Below are 24700 nucleotides of genomic sequence, written 5' to 3' on the forward strand. Positions count from 1 at the left end.
CTAGAAATGGTTTGCAATTTCCTCTTTATCTCACAGCTTGTCACTTGAGGTTCCAGCATGGGTGAATACAGAGGCCTGGCTCACACCCATGAGAATATGTCAGTTGGATACCCATAGGCAAAGAGTCACACCAACTAGAGATATGAAGCAGTCCCATTATTTGAAAAGCAACAACATAATAAAAGTCAGGCTGGATGCCTTTCCTAGGACAGTCTTGGGAGATGATGTGGGAGCTTAGCTACCTGTAGGCTAGGAGCAGTGTGCTTGGCAGGTAGCAGAAGAGTGGGCATCACTCCAATGACAGTTTCCTGCCCCTTGGTAAAGAAGCATGACCAGAGATGTGGCTGGTGAGGAAAGGTACCCAAAAGGTGCTCATTGGCAAGAGAACTAAAGGGCCACCTAGCCAAGGGTGGGCATGTTGTGTTCCATGTATTACTCTCAGAATACTACTGGAAGATTTCCCCCCAAGTTTTCCACAGTCAACCTGTGCTCCTCCAAGATGAGGAGCTAGCAAGTGGAGATGAAGCCACCCAGTAAGGAAAGAAAAGCCATCAAACATGATTGAGAAGGTGGGTGTGGAAAGGGATCACTCAAGCATGTTCCCTGTCTGTGCGTATGTCCACATCCACAGGGGATTTGCAGGAGCTCCTGTGAAATGTTCTGACAGTGAGATTTTTAAGTGGGATTCACCAAAAAATTTCACAATCACAATTCAACCCTCTGACGTCCATTGTGACTTATGACATGTGTGAAGTAGATAATAACCCTTCCTGGTTATCAAGTCATTCCAACAGCATTATCCATAAACAGGAAACAATGGCTTTCTCATACAATTGGGCACAAACTTTACTTTTGTCCAATGCTCTTCAATTCTTCAACCGTGATGTTCTTTACAGAGGAGGGCCTTTGGTGGATAATCTGCATTACCTCAGGACAGCAGGTGTGGGATGGTGACCTTCCCTGTTCCTCATAATGCTTATCCTTCTAGCAGGCATCAACTCTGACAAGCCCTCATGAACTTCTGTGAGTTCAAACTTCTCACAAAGCCCCAAACCTTCAGATCAATGGAAAACTGGATTGCCTTAGATATTTCAGCATCTTAGTTAATCAACTTCCTTTACTTATACAAAGCAGCAGGTACTGTTGTCTTTACTAGTGACTACAGCCCCTCACATGCATTTGCATATATGCTCATATGGATAGATATATATGAACATGCACAGAGTGCTGCAGAGATGACCCTGCAGTTAAGTGTGTACACTGCTTACACAGAGAACTGATATCACCTGACTCAGAACTGCCTGTAGCTTTGGTTCCAGGGACTCCAACACTTTCTAGCTTCTTCAGACACTTGCACTCACATGGTGTACATACACTCACATAGGCACACACACATACATATAAATGTAATAATTCAATTCTAAAAGAGAACCTAAATACAGATATGTATATATACTATATGACAGTCATTCAAAGATTATTAATAACTACCTCAAATATTCTCTCTAAATATTTCATGTGCCCAGTTGTTATACATTTGCATATGTGTTTATATATGTATATGATTACACATGAATGTACACATACCACAATCAGTCCTTCAAAGAGAACTGGTAATTATGTCAATCTCTCTAAATCTTTCACACACATGTTCATCAGGTTTTGACCATATTCACTGTACAAAAATCTGTAGTTTTACACCCAGTTTCTCACTATATGTGACAGGATGTCTCCTTTTCAGGCCATGCTGTTTTATTCTTAAAGTAGGATGCCTCTTATATAGATTAATGTAAAAGTATGGCTTCTATTAAAATGCCCAAGTTACTGCCTGATGAACAATGAAAATAATTAAAACTTCAACTCAGTGTGCAGTATACAACCAGAAAAGAAATCCATCACATAAACTCACTTTAAGGCTAAGTAATTGGTGGGCCCTAACCAAACAGCCAAGTGAATAATATGTGTGGTTGGCCACTGGCTACTCACTGGTGTAGATGAGCTGGAAGCCTTGGGCGGTGTTGGACCCATTGGTGTTGAACTCCAGCCTCAGGTGGTTGGAGGTACTGTTTAGCACCAGCCCCATCAATTCGCTTTTTGTGAAGACTCCCAGTGACCGTGAGGAACTGTCCTTTCCATCGTAAACCTAGTAAAAGGATGCAGAGTGAATCCTGGGTTTTATTAAGCTGTGCTGTTAGGCAGCAGTTTTAACAAGCAATTCCAAACTTTAAGGAATATTCAGATATGGAGCTAAATAATATGTTTTATTTCAGTTTTACTTTTTCCATTAATATCACTGACAAAATATTCCTTGTTCCGTTTTTGTTCATATCATTTCCTATTCATTGCTTTGAAGACCAATTCTCATTTTTTTAAAGAATGAAATGTCTCATCCCAAGTTTGGTACCCGCTGTTTCATCCTTCTCATCGCCTGTTGTTCACAGGCATTGAGAGCAGCATCCACCACACCACCAGCATCTCACTCTCCTCTCCCCTCTGTCTGATTCACTGAACCATGACAGTATTGAAACCACCGTTTGTTAAGTGTGGCATGTGAACACACTGAGGGAAAAGGGCCCAGTCACACAATAGCAGAGCCTTTGATGGAATCCTGTCCATGTAATACCGTTTCTGAGTGGCATGAAGATGGGAGACAGAATTTTTATGAGGAGAAAGAGACCCTAGAGATTGGCCCAGAACAGATATTTGAGGTGAGGGTGCAGAACAGAGGCTTAGGGTAAAAAGTGTTGACCCAACACCACACCCTGGATGGGTACTTTATCAGACTACTGCAGAGCTTGCGACATATGTCCCTCTGCTCCCAGCACTTTCTGCAGACAGTCTGATGCTATCTTGACATTCAGTCAAACTGAGTGTGGCAGCCTTTCCTTTTCCAGTGTTGGTGGTATGCTGATTAGGAATGGTGTCCTTTGCCTCCCTCACCAAGAGATTAAAACCTTGTGGATAAAGGTGTCATGGAAAGAAGACTAAAATTGCACTGGATTCTCTTGAGGAGAATTCAACTTTTCTTAAAGACACTAAATATGCTTTTTCAGATGTTAGGTCCAGCCCTGCTGTTGTCCCTTCTCACAGAATTTTCTTTCTGCCAATTTTCTTTCTGCAGTGCCTCTCAGCCTTCCTAATGCTATGACCCTTTAATACAGTTCCTCATGTCCTGGTGACCCCCAACCATAAAATTATTCCATTGCTCCTTCATATCTATAAGTTTGCTATTGTTATGACTCTTAAAGCAAATATCTGATAGATAGGCAGGATATCTGATATGAAACCCATAAGGGGGTTTAGACCTATAAGGCGAGAACCCCTGATACAGATATTTTGATCAGGTTCATATGCCCACCAATTGTAGAATTAAAAAGCAGGGGGAAAACTCAGACACAGCAGATGGCTATAGGTTATAGACTGTATTAAAAGTGAAGAAAAGCACCCACATATGCACACATCTGCGCACACACGCAAAGAAGGAGGGGGAAGAGATGGAGACACAGAGACACGCAGAGAGACAGTCTCCCCACAAAGTGGGAAGAAAATCTAGAAATCAAAATCTGCTTTCCCCAGAGATCTGTGGTTTTTAAATGTTTCTGGTAGTTTGGGATAGACCTCCTCTCCTGCCCCTTATTTTGAGTTGGTCAGTTCAGACAAAGAAATGGGAGCTGATTGGCTCACAGCTTCAAGTCAACATGCTCAGGCCAATACTTGAACATATCTCAGCAGCTATAAACAGTCGCTGGAAGAGGATCCTTGCTGTCACTCTGTCTTAGTTCCGGAGGATGAGGAGGAAGGTAGAAGTTTGTCATTGCTATTATTTATCTCCAGGCCCTTTCCCTATCTGTCTGCTTACCAAGGATCCCTCTAATTCCTAGTCCCTCACAATCATCTATATGATCTCACCTTCATATACTCATAAAAAGAAAATGCCTTCAGAAAAATAACTGAGTTATTATTTTATTTCACTGCAATTAAACATACAAACACTTGAATTGTACAATAAAATTCCATTTCCTTACTGAAAGGCTATTTTCATAGGCCAGCATTTTAAGAATAGGCATTACTTCAATATATGGCTCTGAAAGATATTAGAAGAGTTCTGACATTCAAAATAATAATGCGGTTTATGTCTAACAGAAAATATCCAGGCCCCTCTGAAAGCTCATGGGTCCTTCCATGTACCAGGCCATTCTCTGTCTTATGGGCATGCATGCAGAAGTGTGAGGACAGGAAATAAGGCACACACAGATGAGTCCATTGCTCAGTATTGAGCAGCAGGATGGAGCTGTTGGTCAAATTCTCAGTGATTCTATGAACTTTAACTCACTCAACTTGAAACAGTCTAACACAAAGCTATTGAGAAGAGTCCTTAAAAATTGTGCTAGAACTAGACTGATAGCTGGGAAGCCAGCATGGGACTGACTCAGGCCCCCCTGAATATGGGTCTCAGCCAGAAGGACTGAGCAGTCTAAGAGACCTCAGACAGTGGAACCAGAATGTATCTCTGGTGCACAAAAGACTTTGCAAACACATCCCCCATGGAGGGATAACTGCCTTAATCTAGAGACAGGAGAGAAGCCCTAGTCCTTACTTCACATGACCTGTCAGATCTACATGACCCCAACTGGATGGCATAACCCTACATATGGAATTGGGGTGGGGGGATGGGAGGGGAGGGTGGTTAAAGTGCATGTGAGAGGTCAGAGAGGGTAAAAGGGAGGGAAGGAGGGAGGGAGGGAAGGAGGAAGGGAAGGAGAGAGGGAGGGAGGGAGAGGGAACTGGGATCGACATGTAAAATAATAAATTAAATTAAAAAAAATTGCTTTGACTCCAAAATTTAAGTTCAAGGACAAGTTACTGGGGAAAAGGATTTCTATGTTTGTTTCCACAGAAAATGAAAAGATGTGGATTCCTTCCAGACTAATGTGGTTTGATCAAGCTTTACTGCCTGAAACAGAGTACCAGGTGGTCCAACATTCAAAACAGCTGGAGAAAGCAGCCTTACAGACTACAGCCAGGATTTCTGAATCTTCTTCTAATCCCCCATGACAGTGTCCCTTACCAGCAGGAAGTAGTTTGGAAAGAACAATGCCCAAATTCCCAAATATTGTCTATAAATGTTTGTTTTCATTTAAATGGACTTTGTTATATAAAATAAATTAAAAAAATTGTGCTAGAGATGCTGAAGTGTATCTCTTATGGTTGATAGCTTCTGATGGGGGTATAGCAGGGAAGGGCTCAGTTATATTTAAGGGGCAGGCCACTGGGAGTTTGGCCATGCTCCAATGAGTATATGAGCAACCCAAGTTGAAACTTTTGGTGTATCTTTTTTTTTTTCTTTTTTACAGGGAAGATCAGATCACAACAGTGGGAGGGTGGACCTGGGAGGAGCAGGAGGTGAGTGTGCCTAGGGTGCACTGTATAAAATTTCCCAAATAATCTATAAAAATATTACATTAATATAGAAAGCTTATGCAATTGTTACCATTACCAGGACAGCAAGTCTTCCAAACATGTTCTTGTCATCCGGGCTTAAGCTCGGTCCTCAGCTGTGACCACTTTGAATGAGCTCTCAGAGAGTGACCATGTAGCTGAATCACAGTGAGTGGCTGGGGGTGTTTGATTGCAGAGTGAATATGAGCTCACAGTTGCTTTCATTCACAAAGAAATAAAAAAATGGGATATGCTTGTTCTTGGCCAAGGCCCCTCAGCAGCCAGCCAGTTGTCAGGAGAAGCAGCTTGGGGTCTTTTTTCTATACTCTATGACAAGGATCTATGCCCAAACCACCTCCCACCCACTACGTCAGCTTGACATTTAATTGGTTCTTAGGTTCAGAGGGATGTACCTCCATAAGGTCATAACAGCTGATCATTCTCAAGGAGCTCTGTCCAGGATACCTGCTTCTGTTCATGTCATGTGTGCTTTCAAGTGCACAGCCTGTGCCCTAATAAGAAGATTTGACTCAACAAGACAAAATGGCAGCTCACAGAATGGGAAAAGATATTCACCAACCCCACATCTGACAGAGAGCTGATTTCCAAAATATACAAAGAATTCAAGAAGCTAGTTACCAAACACCAAATAATCCAGTTAAAATGTGGGGTACAGAACTAAATAGAGAATTCTCAATAGAGAATCTAAAATGGCTGAAAGATACTTTAAAAAGTGCTCAGCATCCTTAGCCATCAGGGAAATGAAAATCAAAACAACTCTGAGATACCATTTGACTCCTGTCAGAATGGCTAAAATCAAAAACACCAAAGACTGTTTATGCTGGGGAGGATGTGGAGAAAGGGGAACACTCCTCCACTGCTGATGGGAGTGCAAACTTGTATAGCCACTTTGGAAATCAGTATGGCGTTTCCTCAGGAAAATGGGAATCAATCTACCTCAAGATCCAGTAATTCTACTCTTAGGCATATACCCAAAAGATGTACATCCATACAACCACCACATCTGTTCAACTATGTTCATTGCAGCATTATTTGTAATAGCCAGAAACTGCAAGCAACCTAATTGCCCCTCAACTGAAGAATGTATGGAGAAAATGTGGTACATTTACACAATGGAGTACTACTCAGTGGGAAAAAAAACAATGGAATCTTCAAATTTTCTGGAAAATGGATGGAACTAGAAGAAACCATTCTGATTGAGGTATGTACTCACTCATATATGGCTTTGAGACATAGAACAAAGGACTTCCAGCCTACATTCCACACTGCCAGAAAAGCTAGGAAACACGGAGAACCCTCAGAGAGACATATATGATTCCTCAGAGAAGGGGAAAGGTACAAGATCTTCCAAGCAAATTGGGGACATGGGGGGTGGTTTAGGGAGAAGAGGAGGGGAGAGTTGGGCATGATAGAGTAGGAAGATCGAGCCAGGGAAAGAATAGAGGAAAGCAAGAAAAGAGATACCATAATAGAGAGAGCCATTATAGGTTTATGAGAAATCTGGCATTAGGGAAATGTCCAGAGATCTACAAGGATGACCCCAAATAACAATCTAAAGCAATATTGGAGAGGCTATCTTAAATACCATTCCCTGATAATGAGATTGATGAGTACCTTATATGCCATCCCAGAGCCTTTATCTAAACACTGAGTTGAACTCATGGAATCCAATTGCAAAGAAGGAGGAGTGATGAACAAAGGGGTCAAGACCAGGCTAGAGAAACCCTCAGAATCAGCTGACCTGAACAAGAGGGATCTTATGGACCCCAGTCTGATGGCTGGGAAACCAGCATAGGACTGACCCAGATACCCCCACACCCCTAGCCCCCGGACATGGGTATTAGGAGGAACGACACTCTATGAGGCCTCTGGTAGTGAATAACTATTTATATCTAGTACACAAATGGATTTTGGAAGCCCAATCCACATAAAGGGATACTCATTCAACCTAGACACATGGGGAGAGCCTGGACCCTACTCCAAATGATATGACAGACTTTGAAAACTTCCCATGGAAGGACTCCCTGGGGAGCAGAAAGGGGATGGTTGGTGGGGAACAGGAGAGGACAGGAGGGTGCAGGAACTGGGATTGATATGTAAAAGAAGCTTTTTTATTATTTAAATTGAAAAATTATATAAAATAAAAAGATGATTTGACTCAAAACAGATTAAGGAAATATCAAGTATTATTCTAAAGCTCAACAAAGTCTGAAAAAGATGTATTGGAATTTTAAGTGTTGGGCAGTTTCCCTGCAATTAAGTAAGGTAAGCAAAATTCTTTTCTTCTATTTAAAGTGTTTTACTGTTTTTTTTTTTATTTATAATTAACAAGCTTCCAGATGGAAATTATGTCCTTCCTTGTGCTCCAATAATGTCTATCAGCAGGCATTTCATTCTAAGTTTCTAATTAACTCCCCTCCCATCCCACCCCACACAGAACACATTTAAGTTTTACCTAAAAGTTTACCTAAAAGGCATACTGACTTCTAAATTTGAGGTTATCAAGAATCTGGAAACTTCCTACTTGCACCTTCACTTTTTAGTGAGACTGCTTGTTTCCTGGCTTAATTATATCCCTTCATGCTGTCAGCATGAGACCATGAAAGTCTATTGAAATGAAAGAATAACCAGGAAAAAAAGGTGACACTGTTAAATTATGGCATTGAAAAATAGTCCATCTTGAGCACGGGAGGAAGCAGGGCCAGTTAATATATAGGCGTCTCTGACCCACACACGACACTCCTTGTGAGGTTGAGTGGAGGCACAGAGGGATGCATTTGGCTTCAGGTGAAGGAATGCCAGCAGGGAGGTGGCCACTTTTTCCTCTGAAGTGATTCTTTCAGTACTCTCAAAGCTTAATGTGAGCTGAAGCCACAGCATCTGAGAGGTGCCCTTGCTGTGTTCCCATAGCTGACTGGAACTTAGTCTGGAACCTTACAAAGGACCTGAGGATATCGACACAGTGTTCCATTGACACCAATCAGTCCCATGACCCAGAGGACTGCTCCCTTCTCTCTGGAAGGAGCAGGGAGTAAGCTCCACAGTTTATGTCTTTTTATCTCAAAGCTGTCTTTTTCACTGTCTTGGGACTTATTCTACCAATATTTGTCTTCCTTCCCTAGGTCCTGGAAGGTCCTTAGTTTCTTGAAATAGTTACAGAAGATAAGAAAGCTACTGGAAAAAAACCATTAGCATTAAGGATGTTTCTGCTGGAGCTGGGATCTGATGAGATGGCTCACCCAGCACCTTGTCAATGCATAGGGGCTGGGCTCCTTCCATCATGTATGAGGTCCTTCCCAAACTGAGTGTGGTGACCAAATTTGACAACTAAACATAACTAGGGAAAAGAATGGATGGGGGCTCTGTCAGTTTTAACAACTGTTACTATGCATTATACATTACATGGGGACAGCCAGAACAGTCAGTGTCATTGTACACATGAAGAAACCAAGTCTCAGATTAAACAATCTTCCCAAGATGCATGACAGCAGTGTTGGTTTATTGTTCCACAGGTGATTTCCAAGTTTCACAAAGTCTACTATGTTATAATCTCTCAGATGAATAGGATTAAATAATGTGTAAATAAAGGTATATCAAATTGTCTATGTAAATAGGTCTATGGATAAATGGATTGTTCAATATAAGAAATAAATACATACATATATGATAAATAGATGAGAAATAGATGATACGTTGTTGCTAGATAGACAGATAGTAGATACTAGAAAGCCGATAAATACAGATAAACACAGACATATAGAGGGAAGAAATAGACATAAAGTAGATAAACAGATGGTAGATAGATAATAGACATAGAGATAGACACAAATAGACAGACACACAGATAAATAAATAGATCAAATGTAACCAGCAGATAACAGATGTCAGATAGCTTGGTGATGGACTCCCTATAATTGAAAGCCTCAGTTTCATTCTATAAAGTATTTTACCTTTAGAGTATCTCCTTCGAAGAGCTGAAAGGTCCGGGCTCTGAGATGGATCCCCTTGCCGGCTTCTGTTTCTATTTTATATATACACTCATGGTTATTATCGTAATTGGATGGGAAATTTGGAGACAGTAATGTTCCTTCATTTCCTTTGACACTTGCTCCACATTCAGCTAAAATAAACGGGATATTAAAAAGAGGATTCAAAAGTGGAAATATTGATTAAAGTAGATTAAATTCTCCAACAGAATGACTACCCCCACCCTCTATCAATGTACACCTGCTTTCCAAGGCTATTCTCAAAAGTAGATTAGTGACAGGCTTTTAGTGCTTTACAACTCAACAGGAAACACATCCCATTCATATCATTTTCAGGTTTTTCTTATTTACATTAACCACATGATTCCTCCTACACAGACCGTGCACACTGCTGAAGAGAAGTTTGACAATACAATCAACATGCTCTGACTACCATGGCCACTTCACCACACCTCCTTTCTGACTTATATTTGCCCAGGCCAATTTATCTGTTTTACTCCTCCATTGATGTAATTTTTCTCTGCTTAGGTTGCGTGTCATCAAACAGGGTGTTTTAAAGGGGAATCTGAAGGCAGACAAAGCCACCAAGTTATCTGGTCCCATGGCATAGGGCTGGACTCGCTCACATTTCATCTGGGGATAGAAGAGCTTTGGGTGACAGGGATAGATTGTTCTCCCTTTCTTAATGGGAGAAAGGGGTCCCTACTTCCAGCACCAAAGTTTCAAGAAATAAAATACCTGTAATCAAGGTAAAGCTGACAGTAAAAGACACCGAACTTTCTAGGAAGCCTGATGAAACCATGTGAGTATGTTTTCTCATCTATAGACGAGAAAAATCTCAGTCAAGAACTCCCTCAGCTCCAAAACGTTGAAGGGAAAATAATCACTAATAAACAGCAGCACACACCACTACCACAGCCACTACTACCATAGCCACTGGCACCGCTGCCACCACCATCACTATGGCCACCATCATCATCTCTACATGGGCAGTGGTTTGGAGAGCCCAGGTCTCTGTGACATCAACTTCCTGAAGCTCAATTTGAAGTGGTTTGTTTTCCTTGCTTTAGTCATGATGGAACAGGATTTCCCTGGCCTCCACACCCTTCACACCATCAGGTTTTAAAGAGAATTGTGTTTGCTTGTTCTGCTTGTTTTTGCTTTTCTCCCCCATGATGAACTTGCCAGGTAGAGAATTTTTATAGTCTGAATGGTAACAATCTTAGGTGGATGCAATCCATCATGGTAAGGTTAGATCGTGTCCTGCTTCAGGCAGCCTGTTTGAAAATTAAGCCCTTATCAGTCTGCAAAAATGGACAGAACAAATAAAAATGGAAATATGCCCAAGAGCCAGAGATGTCCCCTGAGCCCTGGTGCTTCATCCCAAGAGGAAAATCACCACAGAAAACAAGGCTCTCACATTTAATAAGCAAGTGCTCCAATCTACTTTCTGTAGAGGACTTTTTTACCCTCCCTCCCTCTCTGCCTAGCCCCACCCTTCTGAGTATTTGTGAACTACAGGTTCACTTCTTGCTTCTTGCATCCACTGAATAGACTTAGCCTGAACCTACTTCCCCAACCTGTGGGGTCTACCCAGAATGCACCAGGAACATGGAAAAGACAAATATCTCTGCCATTCACATGGGTTATTTACATCAACTATCCAAACAGTACACTGGAGAATTAAGCTTATTGAAATGAATCACAGACAGCCCATGAGATCTTTTGTAACAATTAAATTCAAAATGTGGTTTCTTGTTATATTGACACTTTCAACTGCATATCTGTCAATATAATTGAAAACTAATTATTTTTCTCTTTCCATGATAATAATAGACAAACTAGATGAAAGATAAACAATAAAACAACAACAACAAAAATCAGGTGCTCAGAAAATTGCAAAGTTAACTGATCCAAATGTTAAAAATTCTTTGAACTTTGTTCAAGGGATCTACCATGACCCTTCATCATCAGAACAATTAATAGTTTTCCATTTTAAGTCTTTGAAATTTCTTTCAATAGTTCATTTAATATTGCTCTAAAGTGCTGGGATATCATATTCCTTGGTAAAAAATCACTACTTTACAGAGAACTTAATGAAACAGTAATGAAAAAAAATGAATTCTTTTTGAGAGTTTTGGAATTAAACTAATTAAAATAAAATTAGCTGTGGTAAGAGGGGAATCGTTTGACTCTGGAACTCATTCTTCTATGCAGTGGTGTCTACCTGTGTCCTCCTACTCTGAGAATGGCTACAGCGTATGACCTACAACATCAAGCCAGAGAACCCACAGATGCACACTGCTCAGATGCAGGCTAGAAAGCTGAAGCCCAAGCACTAGCTGCCTACAATCTATATGGATTAATGGATATTAAATCATAGGAAGGTTTTTGTTGGTGATGCTGATTCCTCCTTATTTGGTTATATGAAATATAACCTTGCAATATGCCTGTGTGATGCTTAAACTGGAGGCAGGCTTAAGCCTCCTCAGAGACTTTCATAACATTGAGGCCATGAGGTCACAGACGTTTGGGGATGTAACCACTGGGAGAAGATAAATGTGCCTGCAACTATTATGATTTTGTGAAAATAATGGTGGGACCTCTGAGACTTTTGTGAAATGGACAAGATGACTAATTTACTTTTATTTACATTGACACATGCTTTGGAGCAGAAGAATGGAGACCAGAAGAGAACAGAGGACATAAAACAGAAGCAACAATATCTACTTCCACATTACTCAAAGCAAGCTTATTGTGACATCCAATAAGTTGCTTACTTGTGCCCAGAACAGAGGAATCACTCATCATTGAAATGTAAGTTCTATATCAATTCAAGATATCTGAGAATGGCATAAAACAGAACTATTTAATCAATGTTATACTAAGCCCATTTCCCTATTAATACTGCCATTGGATAAACCACTAAGAATAGACCTTTTTTTTTTTTTTTAAAGTTAGCTTTGACATTTTTTAGCTATGACTTTCCCTATAAAATTTTAAGTGATGTGGCTGGAAAGACAGCTCAGTAGTTAAGAATACCTGCCACTCTTGGAGGGTTCCCAACACCACATTGAGTGGATCAAAACTGCAATTAATTTCAGTTTCAGGGAAGCTGTCACCTTCTTCTGGCCTCCAAAGACACATGAACATATATGTTCATATACATATAGACACAAATAAATAAAAATAATCAAGACAATCCTTTTAAAATCTGTAATCAAACAATTAAATTTAAAGGAACTAAAGGGTTAGGGAGAAGACAATGGTATCTAAATAGAATTTCAAATCATTTAACACTAAATTTAGAGTTAGAAGAAATGCAGTGAGTCAAAATCCAGGCAGAATACTTTGCCTGATTATGTCTTTCTAAAGTATTTGCAACCACTGGACACTGGAGACTGTTTTTTTTTTTTTTTTTTTTTTTTTTTTTTTTATTCTTATAAAGGACCCATTGTCCTTTATGTTGTTTTACTAGAATATACATCTCAAGTTCATTCATTTTAAATATGCCTTCACCATATCCTGTGCAACACATATTCCTAGAGATATTCAACTTGCAATCACTAAGATGGATTATAATTCTTGGCCAAGTAGAAATCAGTTGTATTTTCATAACTTTAATGAAAGGAAGAGAGGGTGTTCTTGAATCAAAGGTCCTAGGACCAGGAAGGGTTTAAGAAGGTCTGTTCTATCCATCTAAGTGTCCAGAGAAGGAACTATAGGTCCAAGGGGTGATAATTAATCCAAGAAGATTCCTGACTCATGGCAGCAGCTAAAGAGGACCTGAAAGTGAATTGTGTGTGTGTGTGTGTGTGTGTGTGTGTGTATCTGTGTGTGTGTGTGTGTGTGTGTGAGAGAGAGAGAGAGAGAGAGAGAGAGAGAGAGAGAGAGAGAGAGTGGGGGGGCTTCAGAGGTAATGAGGACGTGATTTAAAAACCACAGGAGGAGCCAATTTGACAGCCTCCATTGGAATGCAGAGGACAGCTCAGTCTACCAAAAGCCTTTCTTGGTTCTGGTAAAGGCATACTGAATGAAAGCAATGCAAGTTTGGGCGAGTCTAGCATGGCCATCACTGGGGGAAGGTTCCTTTTGAGTAAAATGGGAAATGACTTAGCAGGTTTCTAAAGAGTGGTGAGTGTGTGCATTTCCCAGAGTGGATGATTCCTTTAAGAACCAAAGTCCTAGGGGTGGTCAGTGGGAACCCAGGATCTTCATGGCAGAGATTGTAGAGTTCCCAGAGGCAGAGCTGACCCTGAGCTACATAGCCCATGGAATCATAGGAACCAGAAGCCAATGCATGTGGGCAACTGCAGACACAGAGGTGCTGCCAGCTGTGCCTCACACCTGTTGGACTCAGTATAGTTTGTGACCCTTTATCTGAGGTGTCTTGCAACCTGTTGTGCTAGAAAGAAATGCAGGAAGTAGCAGGCAAAGTGCAAACTGCTGAGTAGAGCAGAGGCCATTGCAAGGCCTCTGCAGGCTCTTCTCCCAGGAATATGGGTTGGTAAGAGCCAATGGCATCTGCTGCTTGGCAATCTGTAAGCTATGGGATTTCCTGATGAGATTCTGCCTCAGTTGTCTTACCTTTTAGATCCAGCAATACCCTGCTTATTTCATGGACATGCCACTAACTAAATACATGAGCATAGGCAAAGCTCACAGCACCCTCCAGGCAGAGCCCAGTAAATTATCTTACATTTAAGACAGCCTAAAATGCTGATGACCATGAAAAAACAGGGTTGTAATAATGAATGGAAGTAAAACAGCATAACAGCTGACTGTCACAATCTCTAGGCTAATTGATTTTATTAGGTGGGTTTTCCCCAAAACTCAACCTGTAACTGTTAAAAATATTTAAGCATGGAGAATTCATCCCAGGGAACTCTGGGAGATCTCAGACCATCAACAGAACAATTTCCAGAGAGTCTTTGAAATGTGAGTGGGGGTTTCAACATGGGATGAAAGTGGAGAAGACAGGAAGAAGAGGAAAAACACTTTTGATGTTGACAGCTTTCTCTATGGTTGAACCTCGCCTCTTTGGTTCATGAGAAGCCGAAGACCAGCACTGACTGTTAATAGCATCCCTAAGTTGTGCCGAGAAGACACTCAGCACTATGGAGAAAAGTGGCTATATTCTGCCATCTATCTGGCATGATCTCCTCATTCAATTTCTCTCAGCGATTCCACATTTGCTACTGTTTTGTGACCTAAGTGTTTGAAATGACCCTATGATCCACTTCTGTGAACCTGGAAGTCTTGGAGGAAAACATAGCTAATTTCTTACATTTATTTTTCTTTGTTGGGATGTCTGGCTATTTAAAGAACTGATCCTGAGTATAACTCTGCTGAGTGTTGTGGTTGAGAGATAGGTGCCAGACTGTGTCTCAGGAATAAGGACCAGGTCTTCAGGTGTCACAGAAGTCTTGGGCTGAAGACAAACTGGCAATGGTGTCTCTACTCTTCCAGTCAATGCCCAACAGGAATACAGTATCACTGCTCTGGACTACTGTGCTGATGTCAGCCTGGCCTGAGAACCTCCTTGCAAATAACCCAAACAAAGGCTTATACCACACTGCATAGCAGAATAGACACTGGCCTTCTAAAAGATGACATTCTAAAGGAAACTCTCATCTCAAACACTGGTGGTGATTCTTTGCTGGGATGCAGAACGAACACACAATCAAGGACTCCAAGGGACAACACAGGCACTGTTCTGAGATGCCATTTGCCATCATGGGGTATATGGATCTCAGCAACAGTAGAGCTTGTCTTCCTGTATTTCCCTTTTCCCTGTTTACTAAGATTATTATTATTATTATTATTATTATTATTATTATTATTATTATTACACTTATGTTCTTCCCTTCATAGAGACCCTGGGCACATGATCTGGTCTCCATCTTCCACTTACAGAAACACAATTTATAGATGAGATAAATCAGGCTCCAAAAGTGAGGTACCTCCCCACAGCCCAGGCTCCTCCAGTTCCAGCCTCTCCATTCCTGGCCAGCCCCCTTTCTGTTTCCTGACCCACTGCCCATGGATGAATGAAATGAAAGCGTGTGGCCACCTACCCACACACCTTGGCAGAGGTGCACTCCACACTCGGCGTCCCCCACCCAGGCAGGTAAGCTTGGTTGCACCTTCTAAGCGGTATCCCTGGAAGCAGGTGAAAGCCAGTGTGTCACCCACACCAAACTGGAACCCAATTCTTCGGCTAAAGGCAGGGACTCCAGGGTCATCACAGGGCTCCAGGTCATATTCTGAAACAAAAAAAGACAGGGTGGATAGCAAGCTTTCTCATTGGACTTTCTTTGTACCACTAGCCCCCAAATAATGACATGAGACTTGTCATTAATCACAAAAGCATGCCCTTATCTTATGCTTGTTTCCAACTAGCTGTTATATAAAACATAATCAGTCTCTATTCATCTATGTTTTGTCACATGATTCTCTATCTATCTCTTTTCCATTCCGTATGTCCAATTTGCTCTGCATCTCACTGGCAAAAATCTCCTTCACCACATTTTAATCCAGAGTTCCTTCTTGTCCCTTCCCTGAAGTCCCACCTAACCTAACCTCTCCTGCCTAGCTGTTGGCTATTCCACTCTTTATTAAATCAATCAGAAGAAAACAGTGACACATTTTCACAAAGTATGATCAAATATCCTGCAACACAGGTGAGGGGATGGTGCCTGGGAAGCAGGAAAAAATATTTCCCATGGATTAGGAAAGAGAGAACACTGCATGAAATCTCCCCTTATTCTCCTCTCTCTTCCACCCCCCCAACCCTCTATCCTTTGTCACATGAATGCCTGCCCTTTGTCCCATAGATTCTAGCATCAATCTCAGTAGTTTACAATACAAATATATACATGTGATAAGGTAAAATAGAATGAACCATTCCGCCTATACCTTTGAGAGGGTGAAGTCGATTTTCTGATATTCACAGCTCCTAAAACCAGAAAGCTCCACACTTTCTTCAAATGTAGTTTCCATGAAGAAGGCACAGGACAGAAGGCAGTGTGGGGCTAAGTGTACTACTAGGGGTCAGCTCATCAGGGGCAAGTCACCTATAAAGTTGGTATGTCTGCAGCAAAGCTATTCTCAACATATGAACCATGTTTTATTGACATACAATGGAAAATACTTTGTGAGCTAGAAATGTCTATAAGGCACATCAGAAGCGAGTACTAAAATAAGTCTGAAACAAAGCAGCCTTGCTTGCCATATGGCTTCATGTGCGGTGCATGCCTTCAGAAGGCTGGCACCACTGAGGATCTTTTGTGAGACCTCCTGTTTTCAGCTGCTCACTGGGACCACACTAAGTGTGCAGGCTGAACACTGTTTGCCAGTGGTCCCTGTTTATCTACAAAGACTAGGAACTGGTGAGTCAGACACACGATGAAGGAGAGTGGATACTGATGCTTTAGTTTCTTGCTGTTTGATCAATCTGAAATGCCGCATGTTCAGTATGATCGTGCCAGCACCAGGTCACAGGGCAAACAACTGTCCCTAGACTCCGGAGACGAGTAATGGTGTAAGGAACTGTTCTAGTTTCCCTATGAGAAGACAATGTGACAAAAACAAACTTAGGGGAAGAGATTTTTTTTCCAGTTTACACTTCTAGGTCAGCGTGTATCACTGAGGGAAACTAGGGCAGGAACTCAAGCAGAAAAAGAAGCAGAACCCATGGAGAAACACTGTTTACTGGCCTGCTCTCTGGCTGTCCAAGCCTGGCTTTTTACACAGCCAGGACTATTTGCCCAAGGATGATCCTGTAGTCAGATAGCCCCTTCTATGGCAATTAGAAAGCAGGACATGCCCACAGGCCACCATGATCTGACCAATTGCTCAACTGGAGCTTCTGTTTTCCTAGGTGACTCTGAGTTTTGTCTAGGTAACAAAAAAAAAAAAAAAAAAAAAAACAGAAGAGAGAAGAGAGATGATTGACTGAAGGAAGCTCCTCACTGTGGATAGGGCCATTTCTTCCAAATGGTGCCTCCACTTTCTGCTTTCTACTCTCTGATTCTCCTATCTTATATTTTATAATCAATATGGTCAATGGAATTAAAGGAATCTAATTTACTGCTGCCTTCCTTATTGTTTTTCTTTCAGACCAACCATTTGTCATTGTATTATCACACTATAGGAATTTCTCTAAACTATCACTGTAGAACACTCAGCATAAGCTCTCCTTCATTTCATCAAGCAACTACTTAACCTCTGAGGTTTACGCTGTCACTGTTGCTTGCTCTGTTTTATGTTTGGGACAAAAATCTGCTTTAGATCCATAAAGAAAACCCAAATTCAGCTCAATATTCTGGGAATGCACTTATTAAGTTTATCTTAGTTTACCATGTTCCAGGGAGGGAAAAGATGGAATGTGTTATCTATTAGACTCAACAAATACTCATCACCAACTTGTCACAGACAATGCATAGACTCTTTAGAAAACACTACAATGAAAATGTCACAACTCAGCAGACAATTCCTTCTGAAATTATTTTCATTCTATCTGAAAAAATGTGCTGTAGACTTTCTGAAAATAATCTCTTTCTGTTCTTTTAAAACAAGTTAAGACTCTGCAAATATGCTGAGTTTTAACTTCTGAAGTTTGTAGCTTTGGTGTGAACAACTGGCCTTAAGTGATGTCTTGGATGGGTATTGGGCATTACTTTCCTGAAAGGGTTAAAACTTGGGCATTGTATGACAAGAATGCAAGGCAGCTGGGTTACTCACTTCCCTTCTGCCATGTGGTGACTCAGCTGAGAAGCAAAGCTAGGTGCCAGAACCTAGCTCTGAGACCTCCAAGCAAGCAGAATTTGAGAATAGAATCTCTGTTCTTCCCCAGTATTTTACATGTCCTGTTACAGAAGCACAGATGGACTGAGGCAGAAATCCAAAGACCCTACTGTCAGCTGTGAACTGGGAACAATAGAATTAAGAAACAGATGGGAAAAAAATGAATGAAAATTGCATAGACTCCTGGGTAACATCTATGGAAGGCAGCCACAGGCCTCACTGCCATCTCCTTCTCTAGAGTATTCTATTTAAACTCATTATAGATCAGGGTGCCAGAACATAGAGAGGAGAGAAATTCTCATGGTAATCATGAGAAATCCTCTAAGGAAACTGTGGAAGAGGAACTCAGGCCCCAGCATAAGGAGACTGAAGTCTGTGATTGATGATGCGGCCAGTATCGATATTATTATGACTACAGTAAATGTTTAAGAAAGCATGCATTTGAGCCAATACTTGAAGCCTTTTTTTATGCTGAGACATAGCAAGAAAATCAACAAAGTCAAACTAAAATAACTGAAGCTCTTTGGAATTAGAAAAATACCCTTAAGAAGTATTGTTAGAGAGGCATCCCATTTTAGATAGCAAAGCTTCGTGTTATCAGATACAGAGCCACTCCCATGTGAGAAACGAGAGCAGAGAGCTGCTGGTGGGAGCCAGTATGAAACTGTGTACAGCATATACGATGAATTATCAAATATTACAACAATCACTAAGTGCCACTAAGTATGCTTACAAAATTTAGACTTCAGAAGATCTTCTACACAAAAAATTCATAGACATTTAAGGTACTGGCAGACCATATTATAAAATTGAATCACTTCTCGATGAATGGCATTGGGTTTTGGTCAGAGTATTGAGTAGGTCAGCACCAGCCTGTGAAATTGTTCATACCCATGAGTGGTGGGAGCTCACGCCTTGTTAATCGGGTGTGTAGATAACAGAAGAAGAGGGTGAACGTGAGTGTTCTTCATTTTGATCAGTGTTTTTCTCATATCTAAGATGACTGCCTGTGTCAAAAGCAACACAAATAATGCACCAGTTGCTAGACAGACATGGTAGCATAGCACCCAGCTTCTACATCCTGTGGATTGGTAACTTGCTAAGAAAAGAGAGGGGGCATAGATAGGGAAGAGGGAGAGAAGGAAAGAGAGGGAGAGAAAAGAAAACAGAGAAACTGAGACACAGCACACACACACACACACACACACACACACACACACACACACACACACACCAAAACAAAGACAAAGAACTAACATACCTGCAAATGTGATGTTGAATCCTTCATAGGAGATGGAGAAGTCAGAGATGAACCTAAGTTGAGCAGTGAAATTTCCAAACAAGCCAGCCTTAATGGTGTGAGGCAAGACTGACCCGGTGAGCCTGGCTACTGGCTCCGAGAAACTCCCATCCTCCGTGATCAGCAAATAGTCATGGGAACTTTCGAGATGGAAGGTATGGAAATTCATCTGCACTCCTGAGAGATGAGGGCAGGACAGTCAATTTAACTGAAAAGAATCTCTTCTGGGCACAATTATAGATATCAAAGGTTTAAATCAAAATATCTTAAATTGTTCAATATTAAAATTATCTTGTATGACTCCAACTTTGAACTTCCAGAGAAAAATTAGACAGAGGCATTTCTAAAATCAAGAAGAAGAGTTAAACAAAAACAAATGTTCAAGTAGTTATAGGATCAGTTACAGACAGATGCTGCCATGGGTTTTGGTGTAGATATGTACTCAGATGTTGATATAGAGGACCTAGATATAGCTACTGATACACTCATGGATACAGGTGGAAATGGAGAAACTAACTGAACACCAGCATGGGTATGGTACTGTTGCTCATGTGAACAAGAAGGGATACAGGTGTAGATGCCATCACATGTGTGTGCAGATGATGGCCATCTATGCATCTATGATGAGAGGGATGTAAGTTTGGCTATACATATAGATAAAGGCTTATAGGACTCTATAGATACAGGTGTGGATTTGTAAGTACAATAAGTATATTGATGTCTGCCTGAATTCACTAATGGTCCCCAGCAACAGGGGATTATTCATCCCAGAGAAACAAAACACTCAAAATCTCCCCCTCTTCCTTTTCCCCAAATATATATATATATTGAAACTTGCACTGCTGGGGGCAAATTATCCTGAAATCATAGTTTTGTAAGCCTCATTCTGTCTTCATAGAAGCCAGGCTAATAATGCACTATTTCTGATATTTTTTTCTACTGAGGCAGATAAAATGATATATAAGTGGATTCATTTAAAGATTTAGATTATTCTTCTAATTAAAACACCTTAGCTACTCATAATCTGTTTAGTCTTAATTTACTTCAGGGCCACATTCTTCTTCCTTTAGAAATTTATTATTTTAATTTATATGTGAATTCATGGGTCTCTGTATAGACATGAGTACAGGTGCCCTTAGAGGCCAATAGCATCTGATCTCCTTAGAACTGGTGTTGTAGGCTATGAGTTGACTGATGTGGGTGATTGGATTTGAACTCAGGTCCTTTGCAAGAGTAGCATCTGCTGAACCACCTCTCTCCATGTCTTTTAACATGTGCTTGTGGAAGAGGGAAAGACCTATCTAAAAGGGCACTGTAAAACATATACGTCAATAAAACATCAAGTGGAGTTCAAATATAAGTTGAAAGGCTAAGTCCACTTAACTAAGCCTATTCCAGGGAGAAACAAAAAATCCATGACAATTTAAGACATAAACGATGTGTGTGTGTGTGTGTGTGTGTGTGTGTGTGTGTACACATATATATTGTAAAGTGTTCATTCTTATTGTATTTGTGTCTGTTTTTCAAAATGATAAATACTGTTTTCTTTCTTTTTTTAATTAAAAGCCTCTTTTAAAATAACAGATAGATATAAGAATATACCTAGATAAACCTAATATATATATATATATATATATATATATATATATATATATCCCATATTTCCCACATACACCTCTTTTTGCATTTGCCCCCTGTCTAAGGCCTGGGTGTATCATCAGAACAATGCCATGCAAAATTAGAACAGAAACATGAAAGTGTCTCAGACGTAGAGAAGTTCAAATGATCTCCTCTTTAAATATTGAATCAATATTCACATTTTATTTAATTGAACCTCACTTTTTTTCATTACATGTAATTTCCAAGTTTATATATTCACATATACAGCCAGGTTACTGAATGGAGAACAAAAGCAACCTCTGCTCTATTCTTCAGTCTTATCAGAAATAACCACTGAGAGCTTGGAAACCATCACACATCATTTATCCTCTTGGCTTTTCCCTTACTATTTCCTCTAGCCTGGCCTCCCCAGGTGGCATTGTTCTTTGTACCAAGGCCTGCCCTTTGTCTTACCCTTGCCATGAGAGACTTCGATGGTCCACGTACAGTTCAGAGAGTTTGGATAAAAGTCCGGAAATCCTGGAGAAAGGACAGTCCCACTCTTTCCATAGATATAGCCTCCACACAGGGCTGAAACAACAGAAAACATAAACAGTCTACAATGGCTCCATAGAATGCTTTTAATGGACAGTGAATTTTTAACGAGCACTAACAGGATAAAAATGAAACCTAGTTGTCAGTTTGCCTTGCAGTTGTGAGATGCCAGTTCACAAGCAGGTGTCGACATCACAGCACAGCCATAAACCTGAACTTAGTAGTAAATACTTCAAGTGAATTGGGGACACATTAAGCTGTAATTGACACTTTTAGGGTGGAACTTAACAGTCCTTTGGTGAACTCAAAATCTTTCTAGCACAATATGTCATATTCAAAAAAATTCAAAGATTTAAGGAACTCAAAGCTACTTATAATAACTTGTACAGGCAAGTAATAATAGGCAGCAGTATAATATTTTTAGGATTCTAAGGATTTTGGGCAGACATGACAAAATCATTGAACACATGAAGTCATAGCAGCTATAATTGCAAGCACATGCTCTTCACAAGATCAAGTCAGCCTAAATTCTAATATACATGGGGATGGGCATAAAGTCCCACCCTTTAATGAGGAGATATTGATAAGAGATGAATTACTATGGAAGGAGAGCCAATTTTCTTCAGGGATGCAGTCCCTGAGAGGCCAGTGAACAGACCCTAGCCATGTACATCCAGGCAGCATTAAGTAAAATTATGACTGTAAAACAGAGAGAGCACATGAAGTCTGAGAGGGAAAAGTGGAAGGCAGACAGAGAAGAATGGGACAGAATAAAATTGAGGTATGAGTTTATTGAAATACATGTATAATCAAGAAAAATAAAAGTATATTTAACATATGTATGAATTGTAGGAAAGACATATTTTTAAAAGAGAAATGGAAATACCTTTCTTCTTTTTCATCTGGCCTGCTTTTTAAGATTTAAACACATGCCCATGAACATATATCCACATTCATACACAATACTCTTAAGGTTGGACACTTGATTGACTTTTTCAGTGACACACATTTGTAGACGGATGTGGAATTTCCATACTTGATAGACAGCTGTGGAATATCTGTACTTGAGTATAGGGCTTAATGATCAAGTTGAAGTCATTGCCATTCCTGTCCACTCACACATTCATTGCTAGTCCTGGAAACATTCAAACTACCCTAGGTTGGTTGTTTTCAAATAGCTAATTGATTCTTATAAGCTACAGTCGCCCCATATTGCAGTAGAACAGCATAACTATCCCTCTGCCATGCTACATCCCCAACAGACTTTGTACCTGAGCATTCCACTGTCTGCTTCCATTGGTTTTCAATACTGTCAAAGATGTGGCAAGAAAACTAATACACTGTGTGTAATGACTAGTTCTGTCAGCTTGAGGTACTCTAAAATCAAATGGAAAAAGTCTCAACATGGATCATCTAGATTGGGTTAACCTATGGATGTGTATAGGGAATTTTCATTAACTGAGTTAACTGAATAGAAAAGATCCATTGTAGATATGGCTGGCATCACTTCATGGGCTGAGCTCTGAAATAAATGAGAACAGGGAAAGCTAGCTGAGCAGCAAACATGCATGCATTCAGTTATCTCAGCTTTCAGCTGTGGGTTTGACAGCCTGCGTAAGTACTGTCATTGCCACTTCACTGCTATGATCAAGTGTCCCCTGGAGCCGTGAGCTGAGATCAATCCATTTCTCACATCATCTGTCATTTGCTTTCTGTCAAGATAATTTTCACAGTAACAGAAATAAAACCAGGACACTGAGCTGGGAATGTAAACTAGTTCAGTATACGTGGAAAGTAACATGACGGTGCTGCATAACAGAGGCCAACTAACATCCACACGATCCAGTCATCCTGGGTTTGGAAAGAAAGCCATGCATCAAAGAGATCCCCTCAACCTCCACATTGACTGTAGGAATCCTCATGACAGCCAGCATGCAGAAACCATAAAGGTATTCATAGAGAGATGATAGAGTAATGACAACATGCCATCCACAAACCCTGGGAGGTCCTTTGGCCAAAGAAAAAAAGGTGCAGTCACATGCAACAACAAGGGAGAGCTTAGGGGATACGGGATACAAGGTCTGGAAAGGAGCCAGGCAGAGAGACAAACACTGAAGTTTATCACAATTGTTAAGAATTCAAACATAATCCCCTCCATCTTCTAGCTCAGTGACCACCGGGAAGCTACCAGCCTTTGGTCTTTTACATTGTTCTGTGGTGGAGATGGACAAAGTGATAAATTTCATCTTACTGTTACTACATGTAGATGGGACTTCATGACTGTCCTTAATGCATGAGGCATTCATAATAAATACTGTCTCTGTGTGTGTGCATATCTCTCTCTGTCTCCCTTTCCCTCTCTCTTCCTCTGTAGAGTCTTGAATAATATAACTATTCACTGCTTTGTGACATTGAGACAGAGATCAGTCCCATACGTCTCTGTGTTTCCCACCTATATCTGAAAATTTAACAGTCCCTGGCTTTCTGTGCACTTGCAGAAGCAGGCACAGGGGAGGGTTATCTGTACTATGTAATAAACATTAACAACTGGCAGAATGGCACTCCAAAGCCTGTCCTTTGAGAGATCTTTGTGGTGTCTTGGAGAAGCTCATAAACCTGAACTTGCATGCACACTTCCTTCCTCAAACTAAATTAGATGAACCATAATTCTCTAACTCATCTCTGGAACAATTTCTTCTCAGTAGAAAAATTACAAATTGCTTCATGAACATCATTCTCACAATTAATAACTACATGGTTATTGGATAATTTATGCTCTTTGGTCAGTATTTGAAAAGAATTTAATACATCACAACACATAAACCAAACAAGAATAGTAATGCGAAAACCAATCCAATTGAAATGTTGGAAGATCATTTCTACAACAATTTAATGGTTTCTCATCAGATTTCTCCATCTTAGTGTTCCACTGGGTCTACCTTTCATCATGGAAGACATACCACTAAACATAAACTTCCAAGTCAACTTTGTC

At 40.5% G+C, this 24700-nt stretch overlaps 1 protein-coding gene across 1 annotated transcript in view; it reads right to left on the minus strand.

Moving 5' to 3' along the window:
* Positions 1 to 24700, minus strand: part of Csmd1 (CUB and Sushi multiple domains 1) — a 1460794-nt gene that overhangs the window by 239857 nt on the left and 1196237 nt on the right. Inside the window, exons 19-23 of the mRNA XM_051182080.1 lie at positions 21628 to 21744; positions 19516 to 19731; positions 15524 to 15712; positions 9411 to 9580; positions 1987 to 2143 (exon numbers count right to left, since the gene is read on the minus strand). Of these exons, the coding sequence (XP_051038037.1) occupies positions 1987 to 2143; positions 9411 to 9580; positions 15524 to 15712; positions 19516 to 19731; positions 21628 to 21744 (849 nt within the window). The remainder of the gene's footprint in view (positions 1 to 1986; positions 2144 to 9410; positions 9581 to 15523; positions 15713 to 19515; positions 19732 to 21627; positions 21745 to 24700) is intronic.

This window comes from Phodopus roborovskii, unplaced genomic scaffold (assembly GCF_943737965.1).
Source record: "Phodopus roborovskii unplaced genomic scaffold, PHOROB, whole genome shotgun sequence".
NCBI lineage: Eukaryota > Metazoa > Chordata > Mammalia > Rodentia > Cricetidae > Phodopus > Phodopus roborovskii.